Below are 18,767 nucleotides of genomic sequence, written 5' to 3'. Positions count from 1 at the left end.
TTTTGCCTCATCAAAGCATGGTACATAGACTTAGGTAATTATTTGTTCTCCCCCCCCCCCCCCCCCCCCCCCCCTCTTACATTGTGTACAAATGCCAGTAAAATCCATTACCACTATATTCACTAAAAAAGATCTCATGCTGTAAGACTTCGTGCTGAAATTTATCAAAATATTATTTGTCCAAGAAACATGGTTCCAGGTCTTAAAATAACCTTGTCACTCAATGGCGACGATATATGGTTAATATCAATTTGCAGAAAATGTAAGCATTTTGAGCCACAAAAGTTTGTGCACTTGAACACCTAGCAGTACTCAATGGATCTTGGGGAAGGATCCCAAGAGAGAAGATACAGACCTCTGATGACAGCAAGGAGATGACTGGCATGAGCTTGGTTGTAAGATTGGAACGCCAATGGACAAAAGGCTGTTAGCGGAACAAGATAGCACAACGCACCAGCAAGCACCAACCACCCCCTCATGCAGATGAGTTTGCCACTGACAACTAAGACAAGGCTGTACAATACCAGCAACAAGTCATCATGTACATGATCAAGCTATCTAGAAATAACACAAAAGCTGGTCCTCGTGTGTGATTTTGCCTCTGATAATTTAGACATGACAGGCCCATATACTCATTCATACATGTATGAAATGATAAGATGGCAGCAGAGCGGCATATTACTTGCCTTGAGGATGGGGGACAAACTCTCAGGACCTCAACTGACAAGATGTCTGTAGGCTCTTCTACTTCTGCACTATTTATGAGGGTACCAAAATGTGCATGCTGGGGTAGACACCATTAGAGCAAAGTTCCTCCTCTCTTCCTTTCCATCTGAAAAAATAGCACTCCAGGTTCTGCCCCAAGCATGGAAGGTCAGCCAGCGTGCCTTCCAGCCCTCACTCCAATGGACTAGGTCTCTACTCTTCGCCATCCCTGACCATTGAAACAGTATGTCATGGTATGCGAAACAGAGAACTGCTGGACCATTCATAATAGATCATGTGTGCTTGCCTGGAGGCCAAGTTAGCCTCTGCCACATTCAGCAGGCAAAGCAAGTGGGGGGAGAACTCGGGCCACCTCCCCTGCTCCTTGTCCTCTGCAATGCAATGAAGAAAGTTTCTCAGAGTTGAAGACTGGCATCCACCACCAGGAACTGCACTTGGTTCTGAAAAGAGGAGACAATGCCGTTATCAAGTCAATATTCAGTCCTACACCCAATTAGCAAAGAAAGCGTAAAAACATTTCAGGCCCATGTTCAGTGTGTGATTAAGAACATTGTTCAGACACACTAATTCGAATCAGATTACATTTCTCAGTACAAAGTGGTGCTAAAGCATTCATATATATGGAGAGACCAAGCAATAGAGTAAGCAGCCATGTATTTTCTTGCTGCCAATAACTGGAACATGACAGTGTGATTGCCCTCGTTAGGAGCACCTAGCGTGCTAGTAAGAAATTGTAAATCATATGGATTGTCCTGAGATTGCAAACAGGCACATGCTAATGCGGTGTAGAAACTAGAAACATGCCAGCGATGCTCACCAGATAAGCATGGCCCCAGAACCTTCAAGGCTAAGTCAACTGTTCCTTCCACCAGCAAGCAATCAGCAGCCAGCTCTTCATTTCTCGCCGTTTCCCCGCACCCGCCGATCTCTTGATCTTGATCTGAAATCAAACTACACGCTCGTGCACGAGTTTGCTGCCAATAATCCAGACATGACAGCCCGATCAGAAGCCTCAGCTGGAGACTAGAGTTACAGATGCCCCTTATATTGATCAACCATAAAAAAAGCATCAGCTTGTCGGGGAGATGGGTGGCTTCTGTCCCGTGCCAGCAACACAACTCTCCATAACCGACGAGAATCTTGATGTCTCTAGGATGAACCTATACATGGCCTCTGCCTCATTCGTTACATATAGAGGCACACCATGCTGGTTCGACACCATTGCAGCAAAGAGTCCCTTGTCTGAATCTATTGTCTTCATTCCATTTCTATCTGGGAGGAAAGAACTTGAGCTTCAATTCCGGACTTCCGGTCACTTCTCTGAATCCCTGAATGCAAGCTGTTCACGCTGACTTCCAGCCTTCCATCAGTCTCATCAGTCTGACCAACAAGGCACAGAAACTGCTCGAGAAGATACCCAAGCAAGTAGTCTGCTTCAGCTGACCAGAGAGCTGCAGGGTGCTCATGTCTTCTTTGACTTAATGAGATCCCAGTATCACAATCCAAATAATTGAAATACCAGGTGTTTCAGATACATGGTAATGTCACGAGCCACAATATGAAGCCTGCATTTGGGCAGACAGATGCATACTTTGTCAGGGATCAGGATTGGGTTGGCTTGCATCGTCAGAGAAAATGAGATTCGCAGCCCCCTTTCAAAACAAAATCACCGAGTGGCAGCAGATCGATCCAATCCCAAGCACGCACACTCTGACAATGCCGGCTCGAAACCAACCAGCGACGGAGCGGTGATCCTACCTCGGAGAGACGAAAGGAAGTGCCCTGACTGGAGACGCTCGCAGTGCTCGTCGGGGTTGAGGTAGAAGCGCGTCCGCGGCAGGGAATGGCAGCGCGAGCGCCGCCGCCTCCGGCGAAGGCGATGAAATCTGCGTTGCCTCCGCAAGCATCAGGCGGAGAGGGAGAGGGGGGCGTCGCCGCATCGGGAGGTCGCCGGCGGTGGCGGCGGCACTGAGAAGTACGGGTGCTACGGTCAGAGGGAAGAGGACGGGAGGCTGACATGTGGGGACGGGAAAACTAAGGGCCTCTTTTAGATTCAATATATATTTTTTAAGAAAAATAAAACTAATAATTCAAATACTAACCCAGCAACTTTAGTGCAATATTATGAAGGATTACATATTATTTGAATATACTGCAAATGAAAAATTATTTTAATTATTTACATGTTAGTTTCTAAATTGTTTAGTGCACGCAAAGAAATAATGATAGTAACCTAAATACAAGGAATAAATAGGAAACTCCATTTCTTAAAAAAAAACTAGAAAAACAAATTGTAAAGAAGTATTTTTCTTGTGTCGTGTGCGTGAGTAACTACACAAATAGAGATGGGATACAATTAGTTTTTTTCTTTAACGCGGCTTTCTCCAGTTATATGTTAGTTTCCTTAAGGGTGTTGAAACTTTCAATACCACTAAGCATTAGAACCGACGGATCTTGATCCAGCGCCTATCATCTATCTTCAACCTTAAGACATTTTTCTATTGTATGGAGTTACTCCTTGCGATTTGTCCCTATACTCTCTCCACTTCTAGCCTACCACGAGCTTCTCCGTCATCTATCACCCATGCTCCCTCATGCTTTCGTCTTCTATGACTCATGTTGCTGGATTTTCTATAGCCAGCTTCCACCATGCTAATCCCTCGCATTTCGACAACCCCTATCTCTTCTCATTGGGACGTACATCTCGCCTCATCACACTAGCCACAAGTAATGGTCATCACATTATGCCCGGGAATTGGATGAATTCCTCTGGAAAATCCTAACCCTCCACATATCAAAATCCTCAATATTAGGGTTACAATAAGCTAATACTGGTTTTGAATTACACTATAGAACTTGGCACAATTAGCAGGTGGTGCTAGCACCAATTCTACCAAAAACATTAACACAATGTGGACCCTATTTTGATGACGCATTTTGGAGGATAAACTTATGAGCTTCTAGTAGACATCTAATCTCGATCAACAAATGTCCAAAGGGTGAGTGATCAAGTGTTGTTCCTACCAAGGCATCCAAAGCAACTGCACAATCAAATTGAATCACCATCAAGATTGTGAGAGAATGACCCTCCATTAGTGTGTTGATCACCGATTCAAGAGCATCATTGCATTTAAACATATACCCATATGCCGCAAAGATGAGCACACCATTGGGGTGTAGGTAGATCATCCCCAAAACTACTAACCCATCTGACTAAGCAAATGAGTTGTCAATTGAGAGCGCTGAAGAGAACCCCTCTACTACTTATCTTAACCTTGCCGGAGACACATAAAAGCAGGATAGTCATTGATGAAGAAAGGGGACCTTGGCCATACGCAAGCTTAGACGTCTGAGACTTCTTTGAATATTTTTTAAGGGTGCATTAGGCATCCCCAAGCTTGAGTGTTTGTGTCTCCTTATTGTCCTCATATAATTGTCTCTCATAGGTCTTAATAACTTCATCCACACAATACTTACACGAAACTTGCGAGATGGATTAAAACTTACACGGAACTTGTGAGATGGGTTAATATAGATAACATTTAATTCATGGCAAGACTTGTCGTATCCAAATGTAAAGTTGTAATTCATTAGTACAAACATATTGTATGCTAACACAATTTAAAAACTCCTACTCCCCTCAATAGTAACAATAAAAAGCAAACATAAGAAGTTAGAGGGCAACTATAACATCAATCTATTCGCAGAAAAAAAAACTTATAACATCAATCTGTCAAAATAGAACGGTCTATAAAGGACTAAATGTATTTAATTCTTATGTAACTCCAAAAATTATTAAAAAAATTAGCATGCCAACAAAGATCTTATATATGTGTGTAATGCATTAATCCTGGGCACATTTTTAGGTAGCAGCAATTTTTTGTTTTAGCACGGCAGCACATAAACTTAAAACTTAACATGCTAAAGGTAATAGGCACTTTATTAAGAAAAAACGTAAAGAAATGTCGTTATAGAAAGTAAAAAATATTGACACTCAAAATATACAAAGATAAATTGTGGATTGTCTCCCTTAAGCACTTTTTTCATGCATTTTAGTCGGGTAGAGTGTTTTTAGGGCAATTTTCTCATCAATAGTTCGCAAGGAATATGTTGCTCTCATGATAGATTTATAAGGTCATTTAATTTTTCATTGGAAAGTGTTCATTCGTTTTCTCATAGAGAGTAGAAAATTATATATTCTTCCCTTCTTCCATGTCAATAACAGCCTAAACCATTATCAAGAACGGTCTATCTAATATACTGGGACATGAAGGATTACATTCTATATTCACAATTATGAAATCAACGGGGACATAATTCCTATTTTCTATAATATGTACATCATCTATTATCTCAAAAGATTTCTTGATAATTGAATCTGCTAAATGTAAACTCAAAGAACACTCAGACATAGGCTTCAAACCAAGTACATCATATAAAACTGTAGGCATGATAAAAACACTAGCACTTAGATCACATAAAGCATTACATTCAAATTTATTAATTGTGATCTTTATAGTTGGTTCCCATCCATCCTCTAATTTTCTTGGGATAGATACTTCTTGATCAAGTTTTTTCTCCAGCTCTCAGGACAACTTCAACGACATGTTTTGTGAAGGCTTTGTTTTCCTCAATGACATTTGGTGAATTGATTATTTTAGGGAAAAGCTTCACGACTTCAGTAAGACTAAAATCATCATAATTAAAAGTCTTACCATCCAAAACTGTGGGATACAGACTACCTAAAGTTTTGACCTTTTCAGACCCACTTTTGACAACATTATGATCAGCTTGAACACTCTCTAAACTTGTGGGATCATTTCTACCTAAAGTTACGACTTCCCCAAGCCAACTGTACTTATCCTCGTAACTAATATTAAAAAAAAATCCATCCCGCAAATGGGTTTCAAAAGTACCTAAAGTTTTAACATCTTCAATACCCACGATAACATTAATTTCAACATCTTTAGCCTCTGTGTGTAGTCTTTCTTTCTTCATCAAAGCATAAGTCACTACTACACACGTAAATATCACCGAGCAGCCAAAAGTGTGTCACACTAGCGCGTGAGTGGCCCATCTATGACTCCGGGTCAGTGCGGGCCAGTCGACCCGTCTGTTGGATGAGTCTTCACCGATGAGCTGGCCGATTAGTGCTACATATCAGATAGTGTGAACTAGAGACTTACCACTGATTTTCCCTTGTTTATTGGTCGGTTAGTGATGCATAAATCTGGCTACATGCTGTGGGCTACACTAGCAATCTGGCTACATGCTGTAGGACTACTTCTAGCAGTGTAGCCCCATTTTCACAACAATACAAAACACAACACAACATCACATACAAATATTTTCAATACTCCATTTCATATGCACATATACAAAATGTTTTACGTCGCATTTCATGCGATACACATACATTGAAATTAGGTAGCCTCACATACAGAAGTTTGAACTAGTACCTTGTGCCGCTTTAGTGGCTTGTGCTCCTTCAATAGCTTGTGTTTGTCTTCGTCCATTGTTGCAATTGGTCTCTTTTTATCCTTGTTTGAGCTTTGATTGTTGTTTGAGCTCAGGGTCTACCATTTTATTTTACTAGACCAGTGAACGAATTAAAGCATGTCACATTTCAATGCCAAACAACTATTTGATGTGAAGATCAACTTAATATTTTTGTATAGTGTGGCAAAAATCAGGAAACGTCAATATCGTGAAATTCCTGTCGCACTGTATGAAGCAATCTTCTAAAAGAAAAGTGATTTGTATAGTGCATAGAAATGTCACAATAGGAACGAGGTGAATAATGTCTCCACGTAAGCAAAAAAGAGCAAATGACATTATGACGTAGCAATTGACAAACCAATAGAAACATTCTTTGTTTTAACGACCACTACAATGACATTATTATATAGCAATTGATAAATCAGTGGAATTTTTTTCTTTTACAACTCAGACCACAATGACAAATTGACATACCTATGGAAACATTATTCTTTTTTAAACTCAAACCACGATGACATTTTGACATAACAATTGAGATAACAATGAGAACATTCTTCTTTTTAAACTCACACCACAATGATATTATGATATAACAATTGTGACATTCACTTTTTAGTAATAGCTCTTGTCACAATAATATATTAACATATATATCTATTTAGCATTTGCAACGTAAAGATTTATAGTCTCCATAGTCAATTTCCAAAATGGATTATAAAATCATAGGCAACTTTTGCTACTAGTCCTAGATATTTCCATGTCATAAAGTATAGGTTACCCAACTATTCTCTGAGGACAAAGGACAGTAAGTTTGACACATTAACACGAAAAGATATGAGTGTACCAATACACACCGTCATGTTCGTTGTTGTGGCTGAAGAAGTTGACACGTCACTGGGGTCAATGACCGTGCACGACAGTGCGGATGAACGAACACCACCGCACATGCTCCGACACAAACAAGGACCATGGCCACACACACGCGCGCACCAACCAATCATCATCCGTAAGAATGGGCACACACAATCCACGAGCATGCATGCACGGGCACCAACGACATGGCGCGTCGATGAGGATGCACCATCGATGCATAGGGCGCGGGCACGACAAGGTATCGTCGATCCAATGGCGGCGTGCACCGACGACGATGCGGTGTGTCAGAGGCGGTGAGCTCTGTGATCTAGAATTCAGTGTTCTGGTTGGGGGCTTGGGGCAACTGTTATAACAACATGGGATATCATCACCGACTAAGTACCCAAAAAGTCTTCTGGTTCGTAAAGCTATTTCAGAAAATTACCTAGGGTTATTTTGTTGTTGTTCTTAACTGACTTCGGCGAGGGAGTCAACTCCTTCATTGTGCTCTCGATGTACATGGTTGAGCTGGAGAGCTTGCAGATTGCTTCGCGATAGGCGATCATGACTTTGGCGTTGCAGTCCTTCATGACTTATTGAACCACCAGATTCAAGTCCCCACGACACAAAAACTGATGGATGTCTCGAGTGATACAACAATTTGTAATGCAGCAAAGCCTCGTATTCAGCCATGTTGTTGGACGCAGCGAACTGGATTTGAAGCACATATTTGAGTTTTTCACCTTTCGAGGAGATGAAGACGAGCCAACCCCCAGTCCTCCTATCACTTTCGAGCCGTCACAGTACATGGTCTAGTACTCCAACAGGAACCGACTGGACTTGAGGCAAAAGGGAAGTCGACCAGAGCTTGCAACTAGATAGCCTTGCGTGGTTCATAGATGATGTCGTGCCCCCCTAGCTTGATGGGCCACTTCGCCACCCGGCCAGTGGCATCCCTATTGCCAATGATGTTAGACAAAGGGGCATTGTTGACCACGATGACCGAGTAGGCTTGTAAGTAATGGAGCAGCTTCCTTGATGCGAGAAACACACCATCAACTAGTTTCTCGTAATGTGGATATCTCAGATTGGACTCGAGGAGAAACTCACTTTTGTAGTAAATGTTGACCACAAGGACAACGTTCGGTCACACGGTTGGTGGACAATGATGTAAAGGAGCACGTGCTCCCTCTCCGCCTGGTCAGAGAGGATTGGGGGCATGAAGAGCAAGCGCTGGAGGGTAGCGAAGTCCGTTTGCACCTCATCAGCCCATTCGAAAAATCAAACTTCTTGATGAGTCAGTAGAGTGGCAGGCCCTTCTCGCCAGGCTTGGAGATGAACCGACTGTGGGTTGCAATGCACCCAGGGAATCACTGCACTTCCATTATATTCTTTGGTGTGGCCATCTTCAGGATCGCTTCGATCTTCTCCGGGTTGGCCTCAATCTCGCATCCAAAAATTATGAAACCAAGGAGCTTCCGTGCAGGTACTTTGATGACACATTCTCTGGGGCAAGCTTCAAGTTGACCGCCGTGAGGTCTGCGAAGGTTTCCGCCAGATCCACTAGGAGATCATTCCCGCACTGCTTGGACTTCAGCACGATGTCGTCGACATAGGTGTGGAAGTTTCGGACCCGGTAGTGTAAAGATTTCCGAATACACCACTAGTAAGTCGCACCAACATTTTTTAGATCAAATGGCATGAAAGTGTAGGAGGAAGTTCCATAGGCGATGATGAAGGAAGTCTTGATATCGCCAGACTACTTCATTTTTATCTGATTTTTTTAGAAAAGAAGGAGGACCTCCGGCCTCTGCATCTGGACGATGCATGCAGCCACTTTATTAATTGTTCACACAAGACCGTACAAAGTCATACAACAGTAAGACTAAAGCCACAGTCTAGGCAACATCTGGCGCTACTCCTAACCAGTTGATGAAGGGGCGCTGATAGTCTGGGCCTAATACCAAACAGACCTCGCATCCAAACCTAACATCTAAGACCTGATGTCCCAACCAGAACGCCTGCCGGGTATGGGGCACCCACTAGTCCGGCGCACTCCTTAACCAGGACGCCTGCCGGGTATGGGGCACCCACCAGTCCGGCGCACTCCTTAACCAGGACGCCTGCCGGGTATGAGGCCGCCGCAGCCACCTGCCACCAATCTATCTTCAGTGTTGTACTGCTGCATCTACCTTACCCGGTCTCGCTGCCGTCGACGCCACCATGGCGCCAGACAGCTCCACCGCCCTGCGCTCGTCCATCCAGCCGCATCAATCGTCGATATGCAGCTGCACCATGCCGCCAAATCCTCGTCGTCCTCTATGCGGTAGATACAACGCCGCACCACCTGACAACCTCCACACCATCGCCACTGCTGGAGGTACTCGAAGCTCACCATCCACAACATCTCTCCCCCGAACAGCAGGTCCTCCCAAGACGGCGCCTCCATGGAGGATATGACGCGCAGGACGCCGCCGCCGCCCAATCCAGACTGAATTTTGGACTTTCGTCCGGGAGGGGTTCGGAGGTGGATAGGAGACCTCGGCTTCGCCTCCACGGAGGGTAACGGCGTCGAGTGACGTCGCCGATGCCGGGCCGGCCTAGCCGACCAAAGTTTCCACCGGTCCCCATCCTATGCCACCAAACCTCCGTCTGCTCCGGATCCGGCAATGAGCCATGATCCAAAACCTGCGAAGATGCAAGAGCCATGGGGCTCGACCCGCCAGAAAGGAGGATCGAGAAGAACCCATTGTAGATCTCCAGACGCCGAAACCAGCGGTCCGACGTGGCCAGTGACGACCATCACCACCCCGCGGCGGCCGACGGAGTCCAAAGACAGGATCCAGATGGATCCGATCTGGATCCGTCGGCACCCGCGACCACCGGGCAGGCCCAACGCAGCCACCACCTCACAATACGAAGGCCACCACCGCCGCGCCGCACACGACGCCGCCCGGAGGCCCGCCCGCCGCGCCGCCGAACCCCACGTTCGCCCGGTGCTCCTCTCGACCCCGCTGTCCCGCGCCAACCAAGACAAAAAGGATGGGGAGAAGCCCCGCCGCTGCCCAGCCGGCCAGGCTTTGCCCGACGGCGCCGCAGACGCCGGCGAGGAGGGAGAGGGGCGGAGGAGGTGCGAGAAGCGGCGGCTAGGGTTCCCCCCGGGTCGTCCGCGGGGCGACGTGATGATAGCCTGAATATGCATCCAGAAAACGCAATGCTCGCAACCGGCCATGGAATCGATGACTCTTGGTCGATACGTGGCAGAGCGAATGGATCCTTGGGGCATGCCTTGTTCTGGTGTTGGTAGTCAACACACGTGCTCAAGTGTGGCTCTTCTTGGAATACAGAGCGACTAAGGAGGCCATGGATTGAGAGAACGATCAAGAGAGATGAGGAATAGAGGATTGATAGGGAGAAACAACCAGTGACAAAGGCATGGGGTGGCTAGGAGCATCCCCAACACGACGAGTTTGCTTGTATATACACCATTGTTAAAGAAAATCGGTAACTGGTAGCAGCTCGGCCTGCTAGAGAGTAGTGATTAATCGGTGAATCGGCCTATTAACTGGATTAATCAGCCGACCATTAATCGGTAGATTAAGTAGGAACGTGCCAATATATATCTAGTTTTTTTATGTATTATACCATACTCTCAGCTGTGTAATATACCAAAATATGCTACTGTTTGGTTGAACTCTAGCTATTGAGAAGCAAGAGGGGGATGGAGGAGTTACGGGCGAAAATTTTGGGCTTTGTTTGCCCACAAGTTAATGAGCCAACTGCGATTAATCGGCCTAACAACCGATTAATCGGTCCTATGGGCCAATTAATCGGCCTGACAAGTTAGCGTGATGAATAGGTGTTATTTGATTCGGTCACCATACAAGTAGCGATTAATTGGCCCATTAACTGATTAATTGGATGTATTCTTGAACACAGATATACACAAAAGTACCATGATTTGTTTGCATTTTCCTTCGATGCCCCCTCCCTGAACACTAGTACTTGAGGAATCCTGCACCGCCACTGGAAACAACAAGAAAGAAAAACCAATTATGAGAGAAGGTATTAAAACAGACGAAAGGAGAGTAGCGGTGGAGCTCAGAGATAGACGAAGAATCGAATTGGAAGAGGGAGTGGATCAACGGGGAGGGAAGAGTCGACACCATGCCGGTCGTGGGACTACCGGCGAAAGTCACCTCAAACACAGTCAATTCGGGCACGTATCGTCGCCATTCTAGCCAGGCAATTAGTCGGACCTCAAGAGTTTTTTTTCTTTGAAACAAGCTGGATCTTAAGTTGATTGCGGATGTCTTGTTGCGCCAACATGTTTTTTTTTCGAGTTGACATGTTTTTCTTTCTAAGATAAGACACGACACACAACCTAACATTTAGACCAAATGGGCCGGCCGGATAGGCCGTGTGCCTCTGCCTCGAGCACCCGATCCCAATCCTAGGCGCCCAACGGTAATATCTCCGAGCCGCCTTGCCGACCGACCGACCGACCGATCCCTCTAGTCCCGCCCACCCGGCCCGGATCCAGCCCCAACCCACCACCACCAGCTCCACTTCCCTCCGGTTTCCGCCGCCCGCCGAAGCCGCCCGCGGCCGGGCGCGCCCTTTCCTCCCTTCCCGCGCGCTGGCCGTGGCCGGCCTGCTCCTCCTCTCTTCGTCCGGGGCCCCGGGTCGTGCCTTCTGCCCCGCCTCGCCTCCTCGCGCCTGGTTTGGATTCGCTCGCCCTCGATTCGCCGTCCGTTTAGGTTTAGAACTGCGCCTGATTGGGTTTCTGCTCGTGCTCGATTCGTCCGTCTGGAATTGCGCCCGGTTTGATTTTGCTCGTCCTCGCCGTCGTCTGCTCGGGGTCGCGCCCGGTTTGACTTTGCTCGTCCTCGCCGTCGTCGTCTGTGTGGAGTCGCGCCCGGTTCGATTTTGCTCGTCCTCGCCGTCGTCCGTTTAGAGTCGCGTCCGGTTCGATATCGCTCGTCCTCGCCGTTGTCCAGACGCGCTCGCGTGTTCTTGGTCTCGCCTCGTCGGGGGTCTCCGTCTCGATTCTTTTATCCGAGAGGCACTCCGGGTCCTGGGTTCCGTGTTCGCGTCGGTTGCAGGAACGAACGAGGTCTGGTTTCGAAATTGGATTACGGCCGGAGACGGGGAGCGATGTTTGTTTATCGTGCTAGTTCAGACCGGTTCCTCGGTTACGTCACCTGCGTTGCTGTCTTGTGATACTCTGTCAACTCTTGGCCCTCTGTCAGTTCTTGTTGACCCTCTGTCAATTCTTTGAGTTCCAGGGTCCGCTAATTCTTGAGTTCTTGTTGTACCGGTTAGGCCTTAGGCGTGTGTGCTCTCATCTTAGATGGGGTGATTCCTTAGTTCTAATGGTGTATACTGTTTATGTTCTTTCCAATTTGTTTCTTTTTTATCATGCTTTGCTTCGTTTTGCGTGCTGCTTGACTAATTGAACACTTGCTGCTTGACTAATTGTGAACACCTGCTGCTGCTACTGTTGGACAAGGTTCCTTCTATTCTTCCTGATGTTGCTATTTCCATTCAAGTACTCATAGGAGTTCTAGATGAGCTGCTGCTAGTTAGTTCCCCTTAGACTGCATTCTAGATTGCATAGCATAACTCCAGAATTTTTGTCATTGCACACCTGGGCATATATATATTTCTGTTGTGACCATAACTCCAGAATTTACTTATCCATGAAAGCACGTTCCTCGCATGTTTTTTATCAATGATGCTAAACTCTGTCATGTCCCTTTCCTTTGGACAACAATTTCAACAAACCTGTAACGTGGACATGTGCTGCTTGTTTTCTTGTGATGATGATATCCAATTGACTAGCCCAACTCTTATGCTCTGACATTTGTTAATCCCCAGTTAAGTTTTATGGCATCAACCCTTATTGTGATTAATGACCTAGTATTTGTTTAGTGTAGACAGTTGGCTTCTTTTTTCTTAAATTTTTAGTGATATGCGTGTTTTGTTATGTCTTATGTTGAATAATGACCTAGTATTACTCATGTCCAGTCACTGGAATAATGCTTTTCATGATTTTCCTAGACTTTGTGACAATTAATTTATAGTGCTATCTTTTTTCATTGATCATTGAGCTTCTGACATCCTATTGCGTAAAATTCTGTTGTAATGTTTGTTTGATCATTGAGTGGTTAATATTGATTCTGCGTGCACTTCTGTTATCTGAGAGACACTCACAAAGTTATGATCCTGCGTTTCGTGTTTGCGGTGGAGCGATGAACGATTACGTTTCGTGTTCCTGCATTTTGTGTTCGCCGTCTGGTTTTGAATGTGGATTACGGAGACGGGGAGAGGCCAGCAAGGTCAGTTTTAGATCGGTTCTGTTGCTGTGTTGTTCGTCGGCGATTTCCAGACCTCAAACGCCTGCGCCCTTGTGATACTCAGGTTTGGCTCGCTGGTCGTTACGGTTGTTCTTATGTTCTTGAATAACCCCATCTTATACACAGAGATGAGGTGATTCGTTAGGGTTCTTCTGATGGTTGCTTATGTTCTTTTGAATTGAGTTCTTTTTGTAATGCTTTGCTTATGTTCCCGGTGTCTTTCCATGTGTGGGGATGCGTTGAGAGGTGCAAACCGTGTAGGCCGTGGTGTTTTTATACTATCTATGGTGTGTTTTATACTATCTTATGTGGAATGTAGAAATATTGATATCACTTCTGTGCTAGTATACTAGATATGGTGTGTTTTATGTTTTATCCAAGTTACTAACCACATCTCTTACAAATTTTCCTTGAGATGGTACATGTTTATATGACAGGAGTGATTGATGTCTTGACGAATAGTGCAGAGTACTTGATCATAGGTACCAGACCAGTACTTGATCATAGGTACCAGACCAGTACTTGTTAGTGGAGACAACTGACTATATTTTTTAGGTACCAGACCAGTACTTGTTTAGTGCAGACAACTGACTATTTTTTTTTCTGAACTTTTTTGTGATATGTGTGTTATGTGGATATCATATTCTAATGCTCTTCTAAGTAATTATTGCTCAAGGACTATAGTTTTATAATACCTCATGATCTTGTCTGTGAGTAGAGAAATAATGCAATATAGGGAATTACTGTTGCCACTCATTTCATGCTCACATGGGTTGCATTGTAGAAACCTAAATATCTACGTATGGCTTCGTGTATCATGTCCCTCTTATGCATCTCATTTCAGAAATCTAGATATCTACGTCTTCTTTAGTGTTAATGTTTGGGAGTTCTTGTTGAAGTTGCAATTTATAATGTTTCATGGGTTTAAACTTTGTTAAGCTGCTGAAAACAGTCACTGAAATTAGCCATTAATGAGTAGTATGATTTCTATTTACTGCAATTATGTCAAAAGGTCTTGCTATTCATATTTCTAGGTATTAGCTACCATCAAAGTAAACAAAGATAGAATAAGTGTGCTCATTTTAATTTTATAAAATACCTAGTATTAAAAGATTATTTAGATCGAAGCTGGTTAATTAATACCTGTTCAGAAAAATGTACAAAGAATTCCTGCATCATGCTTGTCATCTTGTGAAAGAAATCCTCAAGTGAATTTACTGCTGTTCCAGTGTCTTCATGTAAATCTCATAGAGAATGTTTATCTCTAGATTTGTTTCACTACCACAAATAACTGACATAATATCTGTTTCTGTGGGCTTTGTAACTGCTCACTATATCTTCTTCGGTGACTTTGTAATTGACCTTGTTGTTATTATGTAAAAAAGTGCTGCAACATTCTTGATCTATAACTGTGCTGGCTATCTATACACAGGTTGTAGTGATTAGAGAGAAGGTTGCAGAACTGTATGAATCTGAACAACAATGGTTGAGAGCAGCACAAATGCTTAGTGGCATTGACTTGGACTCAGGAATCAGGTTGAAACAAGCTTTTGTCTCTGTTTACATGTCATTGGATTTTCTAAGTCTGGGAAATCTGACCATCTTCTTAAAAACCAGGATGCTTGATGACACAAACAAATTATCCAAGTGCGTCCAGATTGCACGACTCTATTTGGAGGTTAGTCCTGTTTTTAACCTTTGTCGTCATTGCATTGTCAGCTGGACTAATGTAGTTCTTCATTTCGTAGGATGATGATGATGTAGTGAATGCTGAAGCCTTTATCAACAAAGCCTCGTTTTTGGTCACAAACAGCAACCGGGAAATTCTGAACTTACAATACAAGGTTTGTTGGTTCAGAAACAGTTTAATAATCTATCTGTCTACAACTAAGGATAAAAATTTAGGTCCCTTCTTATATCTCTTATAGGTCTGCTATGCGAGAATTTTAGATCTAAAGCGTAAATTCTTGGAAGCTGCACTTTGATACTATGGTATCTCTCAAATTGAGCAACGCCAAATTGGGGATGAGTAAGGCTTACTCCATTCAGTTGTAGATTTGTTTCTCTCTTCTGCAATTTACTCCTTTTTAATGTTCTGTCTTGTATGGTTCTTTGTTGCCTTGCCGGTGTAGTGGCTGTATGTAATAAATTACCCTACTTGATACTCATGTTTAAGTACTGCAGTGGTTATTAGCAAGTCCTGTTTGGAACTGATATTGCCTCCATATTTTATTCCCAGAAATCTTGATGCAACATGTTTCTTAGTGCTGCTGTAACATGCACAATATTGGCTGGTGCTGGCCCACAACGCTCTCGTGTTCTTGCTACATTGTACAAGGTATCGGCTCTTAGTTCATCTCAGTGTCCTGTGATTTCACACCTTTTTTATTCAGCTTATTATCATTAATTGCTGCAGTAACTTGTAACCATGCATCATGATCGTCTTGTCTCTTGATCATGTTTTGACAATTAGAAACCATGAATGCAGTGCGGCTTTATGGAGTCGCGCCATTTATTTAGAGTTTTAGTCTCACTGGGTTAAGTTGTTAGCCCATTCTGAGATTTAACATTGACTATTGTTTATGAGTTTATGGGAAGTTTGCACTGCTAAACTGTTCTAGTTGAATGCTGAACAAGAGATCTAAGGTTGCTTTTCACTGTTGATCTTATTTGAACATACAAGCAAAAATTATAAATTACTGATGTCTGGTTGCATCCATAGGTTGTTCCTGGCTATGGTCATGGAGTTCTACGTAATACAGACCCAAGATACTCGTGCCAAAGGGAGTTCACATTGAAATATTTACTCGAGGACCCACTTTTCCAACTGGTTAGTTAGAATCCTTCATCTAACTGCATGGTTTCTCTTCGGTTCGACAGAGTCTCAGTGGAACGTATTATTATTCCCTTTCAGGAACGAAGATCTGAATCACCCTCACCCCTCTAGAGAAATCAGTTTACTCATTCAAGTTCTCGAAATTCTTTATAGTTTTCTGGGTTTACTTCGGTCTTGCATGTATTAGCTTTCTCTTTGTGCCCCTATCTATCCCTGTTTCTTGTGTGCAAGCGCTCCATTCTGTGTGTGTGACTGTGTGTGGCTTGATTATGGGTGTGGCTTGACTTTGTGTGTGTGGCTTGATTATGTGTGTGGCTTGATTGTATGTGTGGCTTGATTATGTGTGTGGCTTGATTGTATGTGTGGCTTGACTGTGTGTGTGGGCTTGACTGTGTGTGTGAGATTGTGTGTGGCTTGATGGTGAATATGTGTGTGGCTTGACTGTGTGTATGTGTGTGGCTTGACTATGTGTGTGGTGTGTGAATATTGCATTTGCTTGATGGTATGGCTTGTATAACTTGTGTTTTATATGTCACGATTGATTGCTGTTTGTTGAATGTGAACAGACCTAACACTATTCTTTTTCAAACTTTTTTGTGATTATGTCTTATGTGGATATCATACTCTTTTTTGTATTACTGTTGTCCAGTCACTGGAATAACGCTTTTCTAAGTATTTATAAGGTGCAGCCATGTGGATCTGGACATGATGCTAAGGACACTGATGGGTTGGGTTTGCATACAATGCAGGTATATTTACGTTCTTTACGTTTTGCGATGCTGATGCTTGAAGTCCCAAAACTTTTATTTAGCTAAATTTTGCTACTTCTGGCTACTTCTGTTTTTAGATGTGCTGTATCCATAACTACCTATTGGCACCTGATATTTGTGCTCAAAATGCAGTATGGACCAACAAAATGGTCTCATTGCAAGGTGGACGTATAGGCACGAAATGTCAAGAGAGGTACTCTTTTGATTGTTTTATTTTTATGGTTTATGGATTGTATTTTGCATTTCCCCCTTTGTGCAAGACAAACAGGGAATGTTTACTAATTCAGAAACACATTGGTTATGTGAAGAGCTGATTGGTAAATATGAAGCTGATTTTGAATTCATACGTTTAGAAGATGATTGGACTATCGAGGAGGAACATGCACTGATTAATGCCCATCAGGTATATGGGAATAGATGGGCAGAAATAGCAAAAGTTCTTCCTAGAAGGTACTGTCAAACAACTTACATCTTATTGGGATAATGTAGCCTAGCCTTGGTCCTCTTTGTTACCAGATTCCTAGCCCCTGCCACTTCCTCATTCTTTCCTGGACATCATACTGTGTACCACACATTTGAACATTGCAGGAATCGGGTACTTCTATTTGTTCTCAGGTTCTTCTCACCTATAGCTAAAGTCAAAGACGACAAACCAAGTGGATTATTGAAGTTGCAAGATGCACATAATCATCGGTAAGTTTGTCTGACTTGTCTGACTTGATCAGTTTGTCTGACTTGTTTTAGACTGAATCCTAGATTCCTTGATAACTTTGATCATAAACTGATTCCCAAGTATTTTTGACTCATATGATGCTTATTACATCACAGGTCATCTAAATCTTCTTTTCTAATATGACTGTTGGTGCTGCTCATGAGGTAAGCTACTTTTCTTGCTTTCAAGAATAATCGAAACATCATTTACATTGTGGTCACTCACATTTTAAGTTGCTCATGCCATTTCAGGCTAGCCATTGGCTTGGAAGCGATGAGAGGCAATCACTGTTGTCAACTTGAAACGTATAATTTTTTAGGTATGAATGGCTTACCTTAGCCAGATTTTCTATGAGAATGTTGCTCATGTTACATGCTTTGCTTTCTCTAGTATGTAGAACAAGAACACATTTAACTTTTCTTTTCTGTTCATAGGCCTACAAACTTGTGGGTAGTGATGAAGATAATCGCTTAATCAACCTCTAACCAGCTTCCTGTTTTCAGGAACGAAGATCTGAATCACCCTCACGCCTCGAGAGAAATCAGTTTACTCATTCAGGTTCTGGTATTTCTTTATAGCTTTCTGAGTTTACTTCGGTCTTGCATGTATTTGCTTTCTGTTTGTGCCCCTATCTATTTCTGTTTCTTGTGTGCAAGCGCTTCATTCTGTGTGTGTCCGACTTTGTGTGGCTTGACTCTCTTGTGTGTGTGGCTTGACTGTCTATGTGTGTGTGGCTTGACTGTCTATGTGTGTCACTATGTGTTTGACTGTGTGTGAATATTGCATTTGACTGTGATGCGTGACTGTGTGTCTGACTCTGTGTGTGTGATTGTGTGAATATTGTGCATTTGACTGTGATGTGTGACTGTGTGAGTATTGCATTTTGACTATGACTGTGGCTTGACTCTGTGTGTGTGGCTTGTATGCTTTGTTGAATGATTGGTTGTTGTGGCTTAACACTGCCTTTGCCGGTCCCAAGCCCGGATGTAAAAATGTGGAGGGAGTCTGTTTCT

At 43.5% G+C, this 18,767-nt stretch overlaps 1 protein-coding gene across 3 annotated transcripts; it reads left to right on the top strand.

Moving 5' to 3' along the window:
• The first annotated feature begins 11,644 nt into the window (after nucleotides 1–11,644).
• On the top strand, nucleotides 11,645–18,377 carry LOC109746980 (COP9 signalosome complex subunit 4). 3 transcript variants are annotated; one of them, XM_073511245.1, is made up of 14 exons: nucleotides 11,645–13,991; nucleotides 14,869–14,972; nucleotides 15,054–15,114; nucleotides 15,185–15,280; nucleotides 15,365–15,465; nucleotides 15,676–15,774; nucleotides 16,159–16,266; nucleotides 16,351–17,021; nucleotides 17,175–17,235; nucleotides 17,396–17,492; nucleotides 17,631–17,735; nucleotides 17,871–17,918; nucleotides 18,006–18,073; nucleotides 18,258–18,377. In XM_073511245.1, the coding sequence occupies exons 2-5, from the start codon at nucleotides 14,938–14,940 to the stop codon at nucleotides 15,419–15,421; spliced, it is 249 nt and encodes an 82-aa protein (XP_073367346.1). In that variant the 5' UTR covers nucleotides 11,645–13,991; nucleotides 14,869–14,937; the 3' UTR covers nucleotides 15,422–15,465; nucleotides 15,676–15,774; nucleotides 16,159–16,266; nucleotides 16,351–17,021; nucleotides 17,175–17,235; nucleotides 17,396–17,492; nucleotides 17,631–17,735; nucleotides 17,871–17,918; nucleotides 18,006–18,073; nucleotides 18,258–18,377. The 3 variants fall into 3 exon arrangements, with proteins under 3 accessions (XP_073367346.1, XP_073367348.1, XP_073367347.1); XM_073511247.1 differs by having other exon boundaries at nucleotides 13,665–13,943; nucleotides 17,399–17,492; XM_073511246.1 differs by having other exon boundaries at nucleotides 13,666–13,943.
• The last annotated feature ends 390 nt before the right edge of the window (nucleotides 18,378–18,767 follow it).

Source organism: Aegilops tauschii, chromosome 3 (assembly GCF_002575655.3).
Source record: "Aegilops tauschii subsp. strangulata cultivar AL8/78 chromosome 3, Aet v6.0, whole genome shotgun sequence".
Lineage (NCBI taxonomy): Eukaryota > Viridiplantae > Streptophyta > Magnoliopsida > Poales > Poaceae > Aegilops > Aegilops tauschii.
The sequence above is the reverse complement of the archived record's forward strand: the minus strand, read 5'-3'. Positions and strand labels throughout refer to the sequence as shown.

What these genes read in the sequence shown, in the direction of transcription:
- LOC109746980 (XM_073511245.1), top strand. Translation starts at nt 14,938, where the DNA reads ATGCTTAGTGGCATTGACTTGGACTCAGGAATCAG. An exon ending in GACTTGGACTCAGGAATCAG is followed by an intron (nt 14,973 to 15,053) that starts GTTGAAACAAGC and finishes CTTAAAAACCAG; the next exon opens with GATGCTTGATGACACAAACA. An exon ending in TTGCACGACTCTATTTGGAG is followed by an intron (nt 15,115 to 15,184) that starts GTTAGTCCTGTT and finishes TTCATTTCGTAG; the next exon opens with GATGATGATGATGTAGTGAA.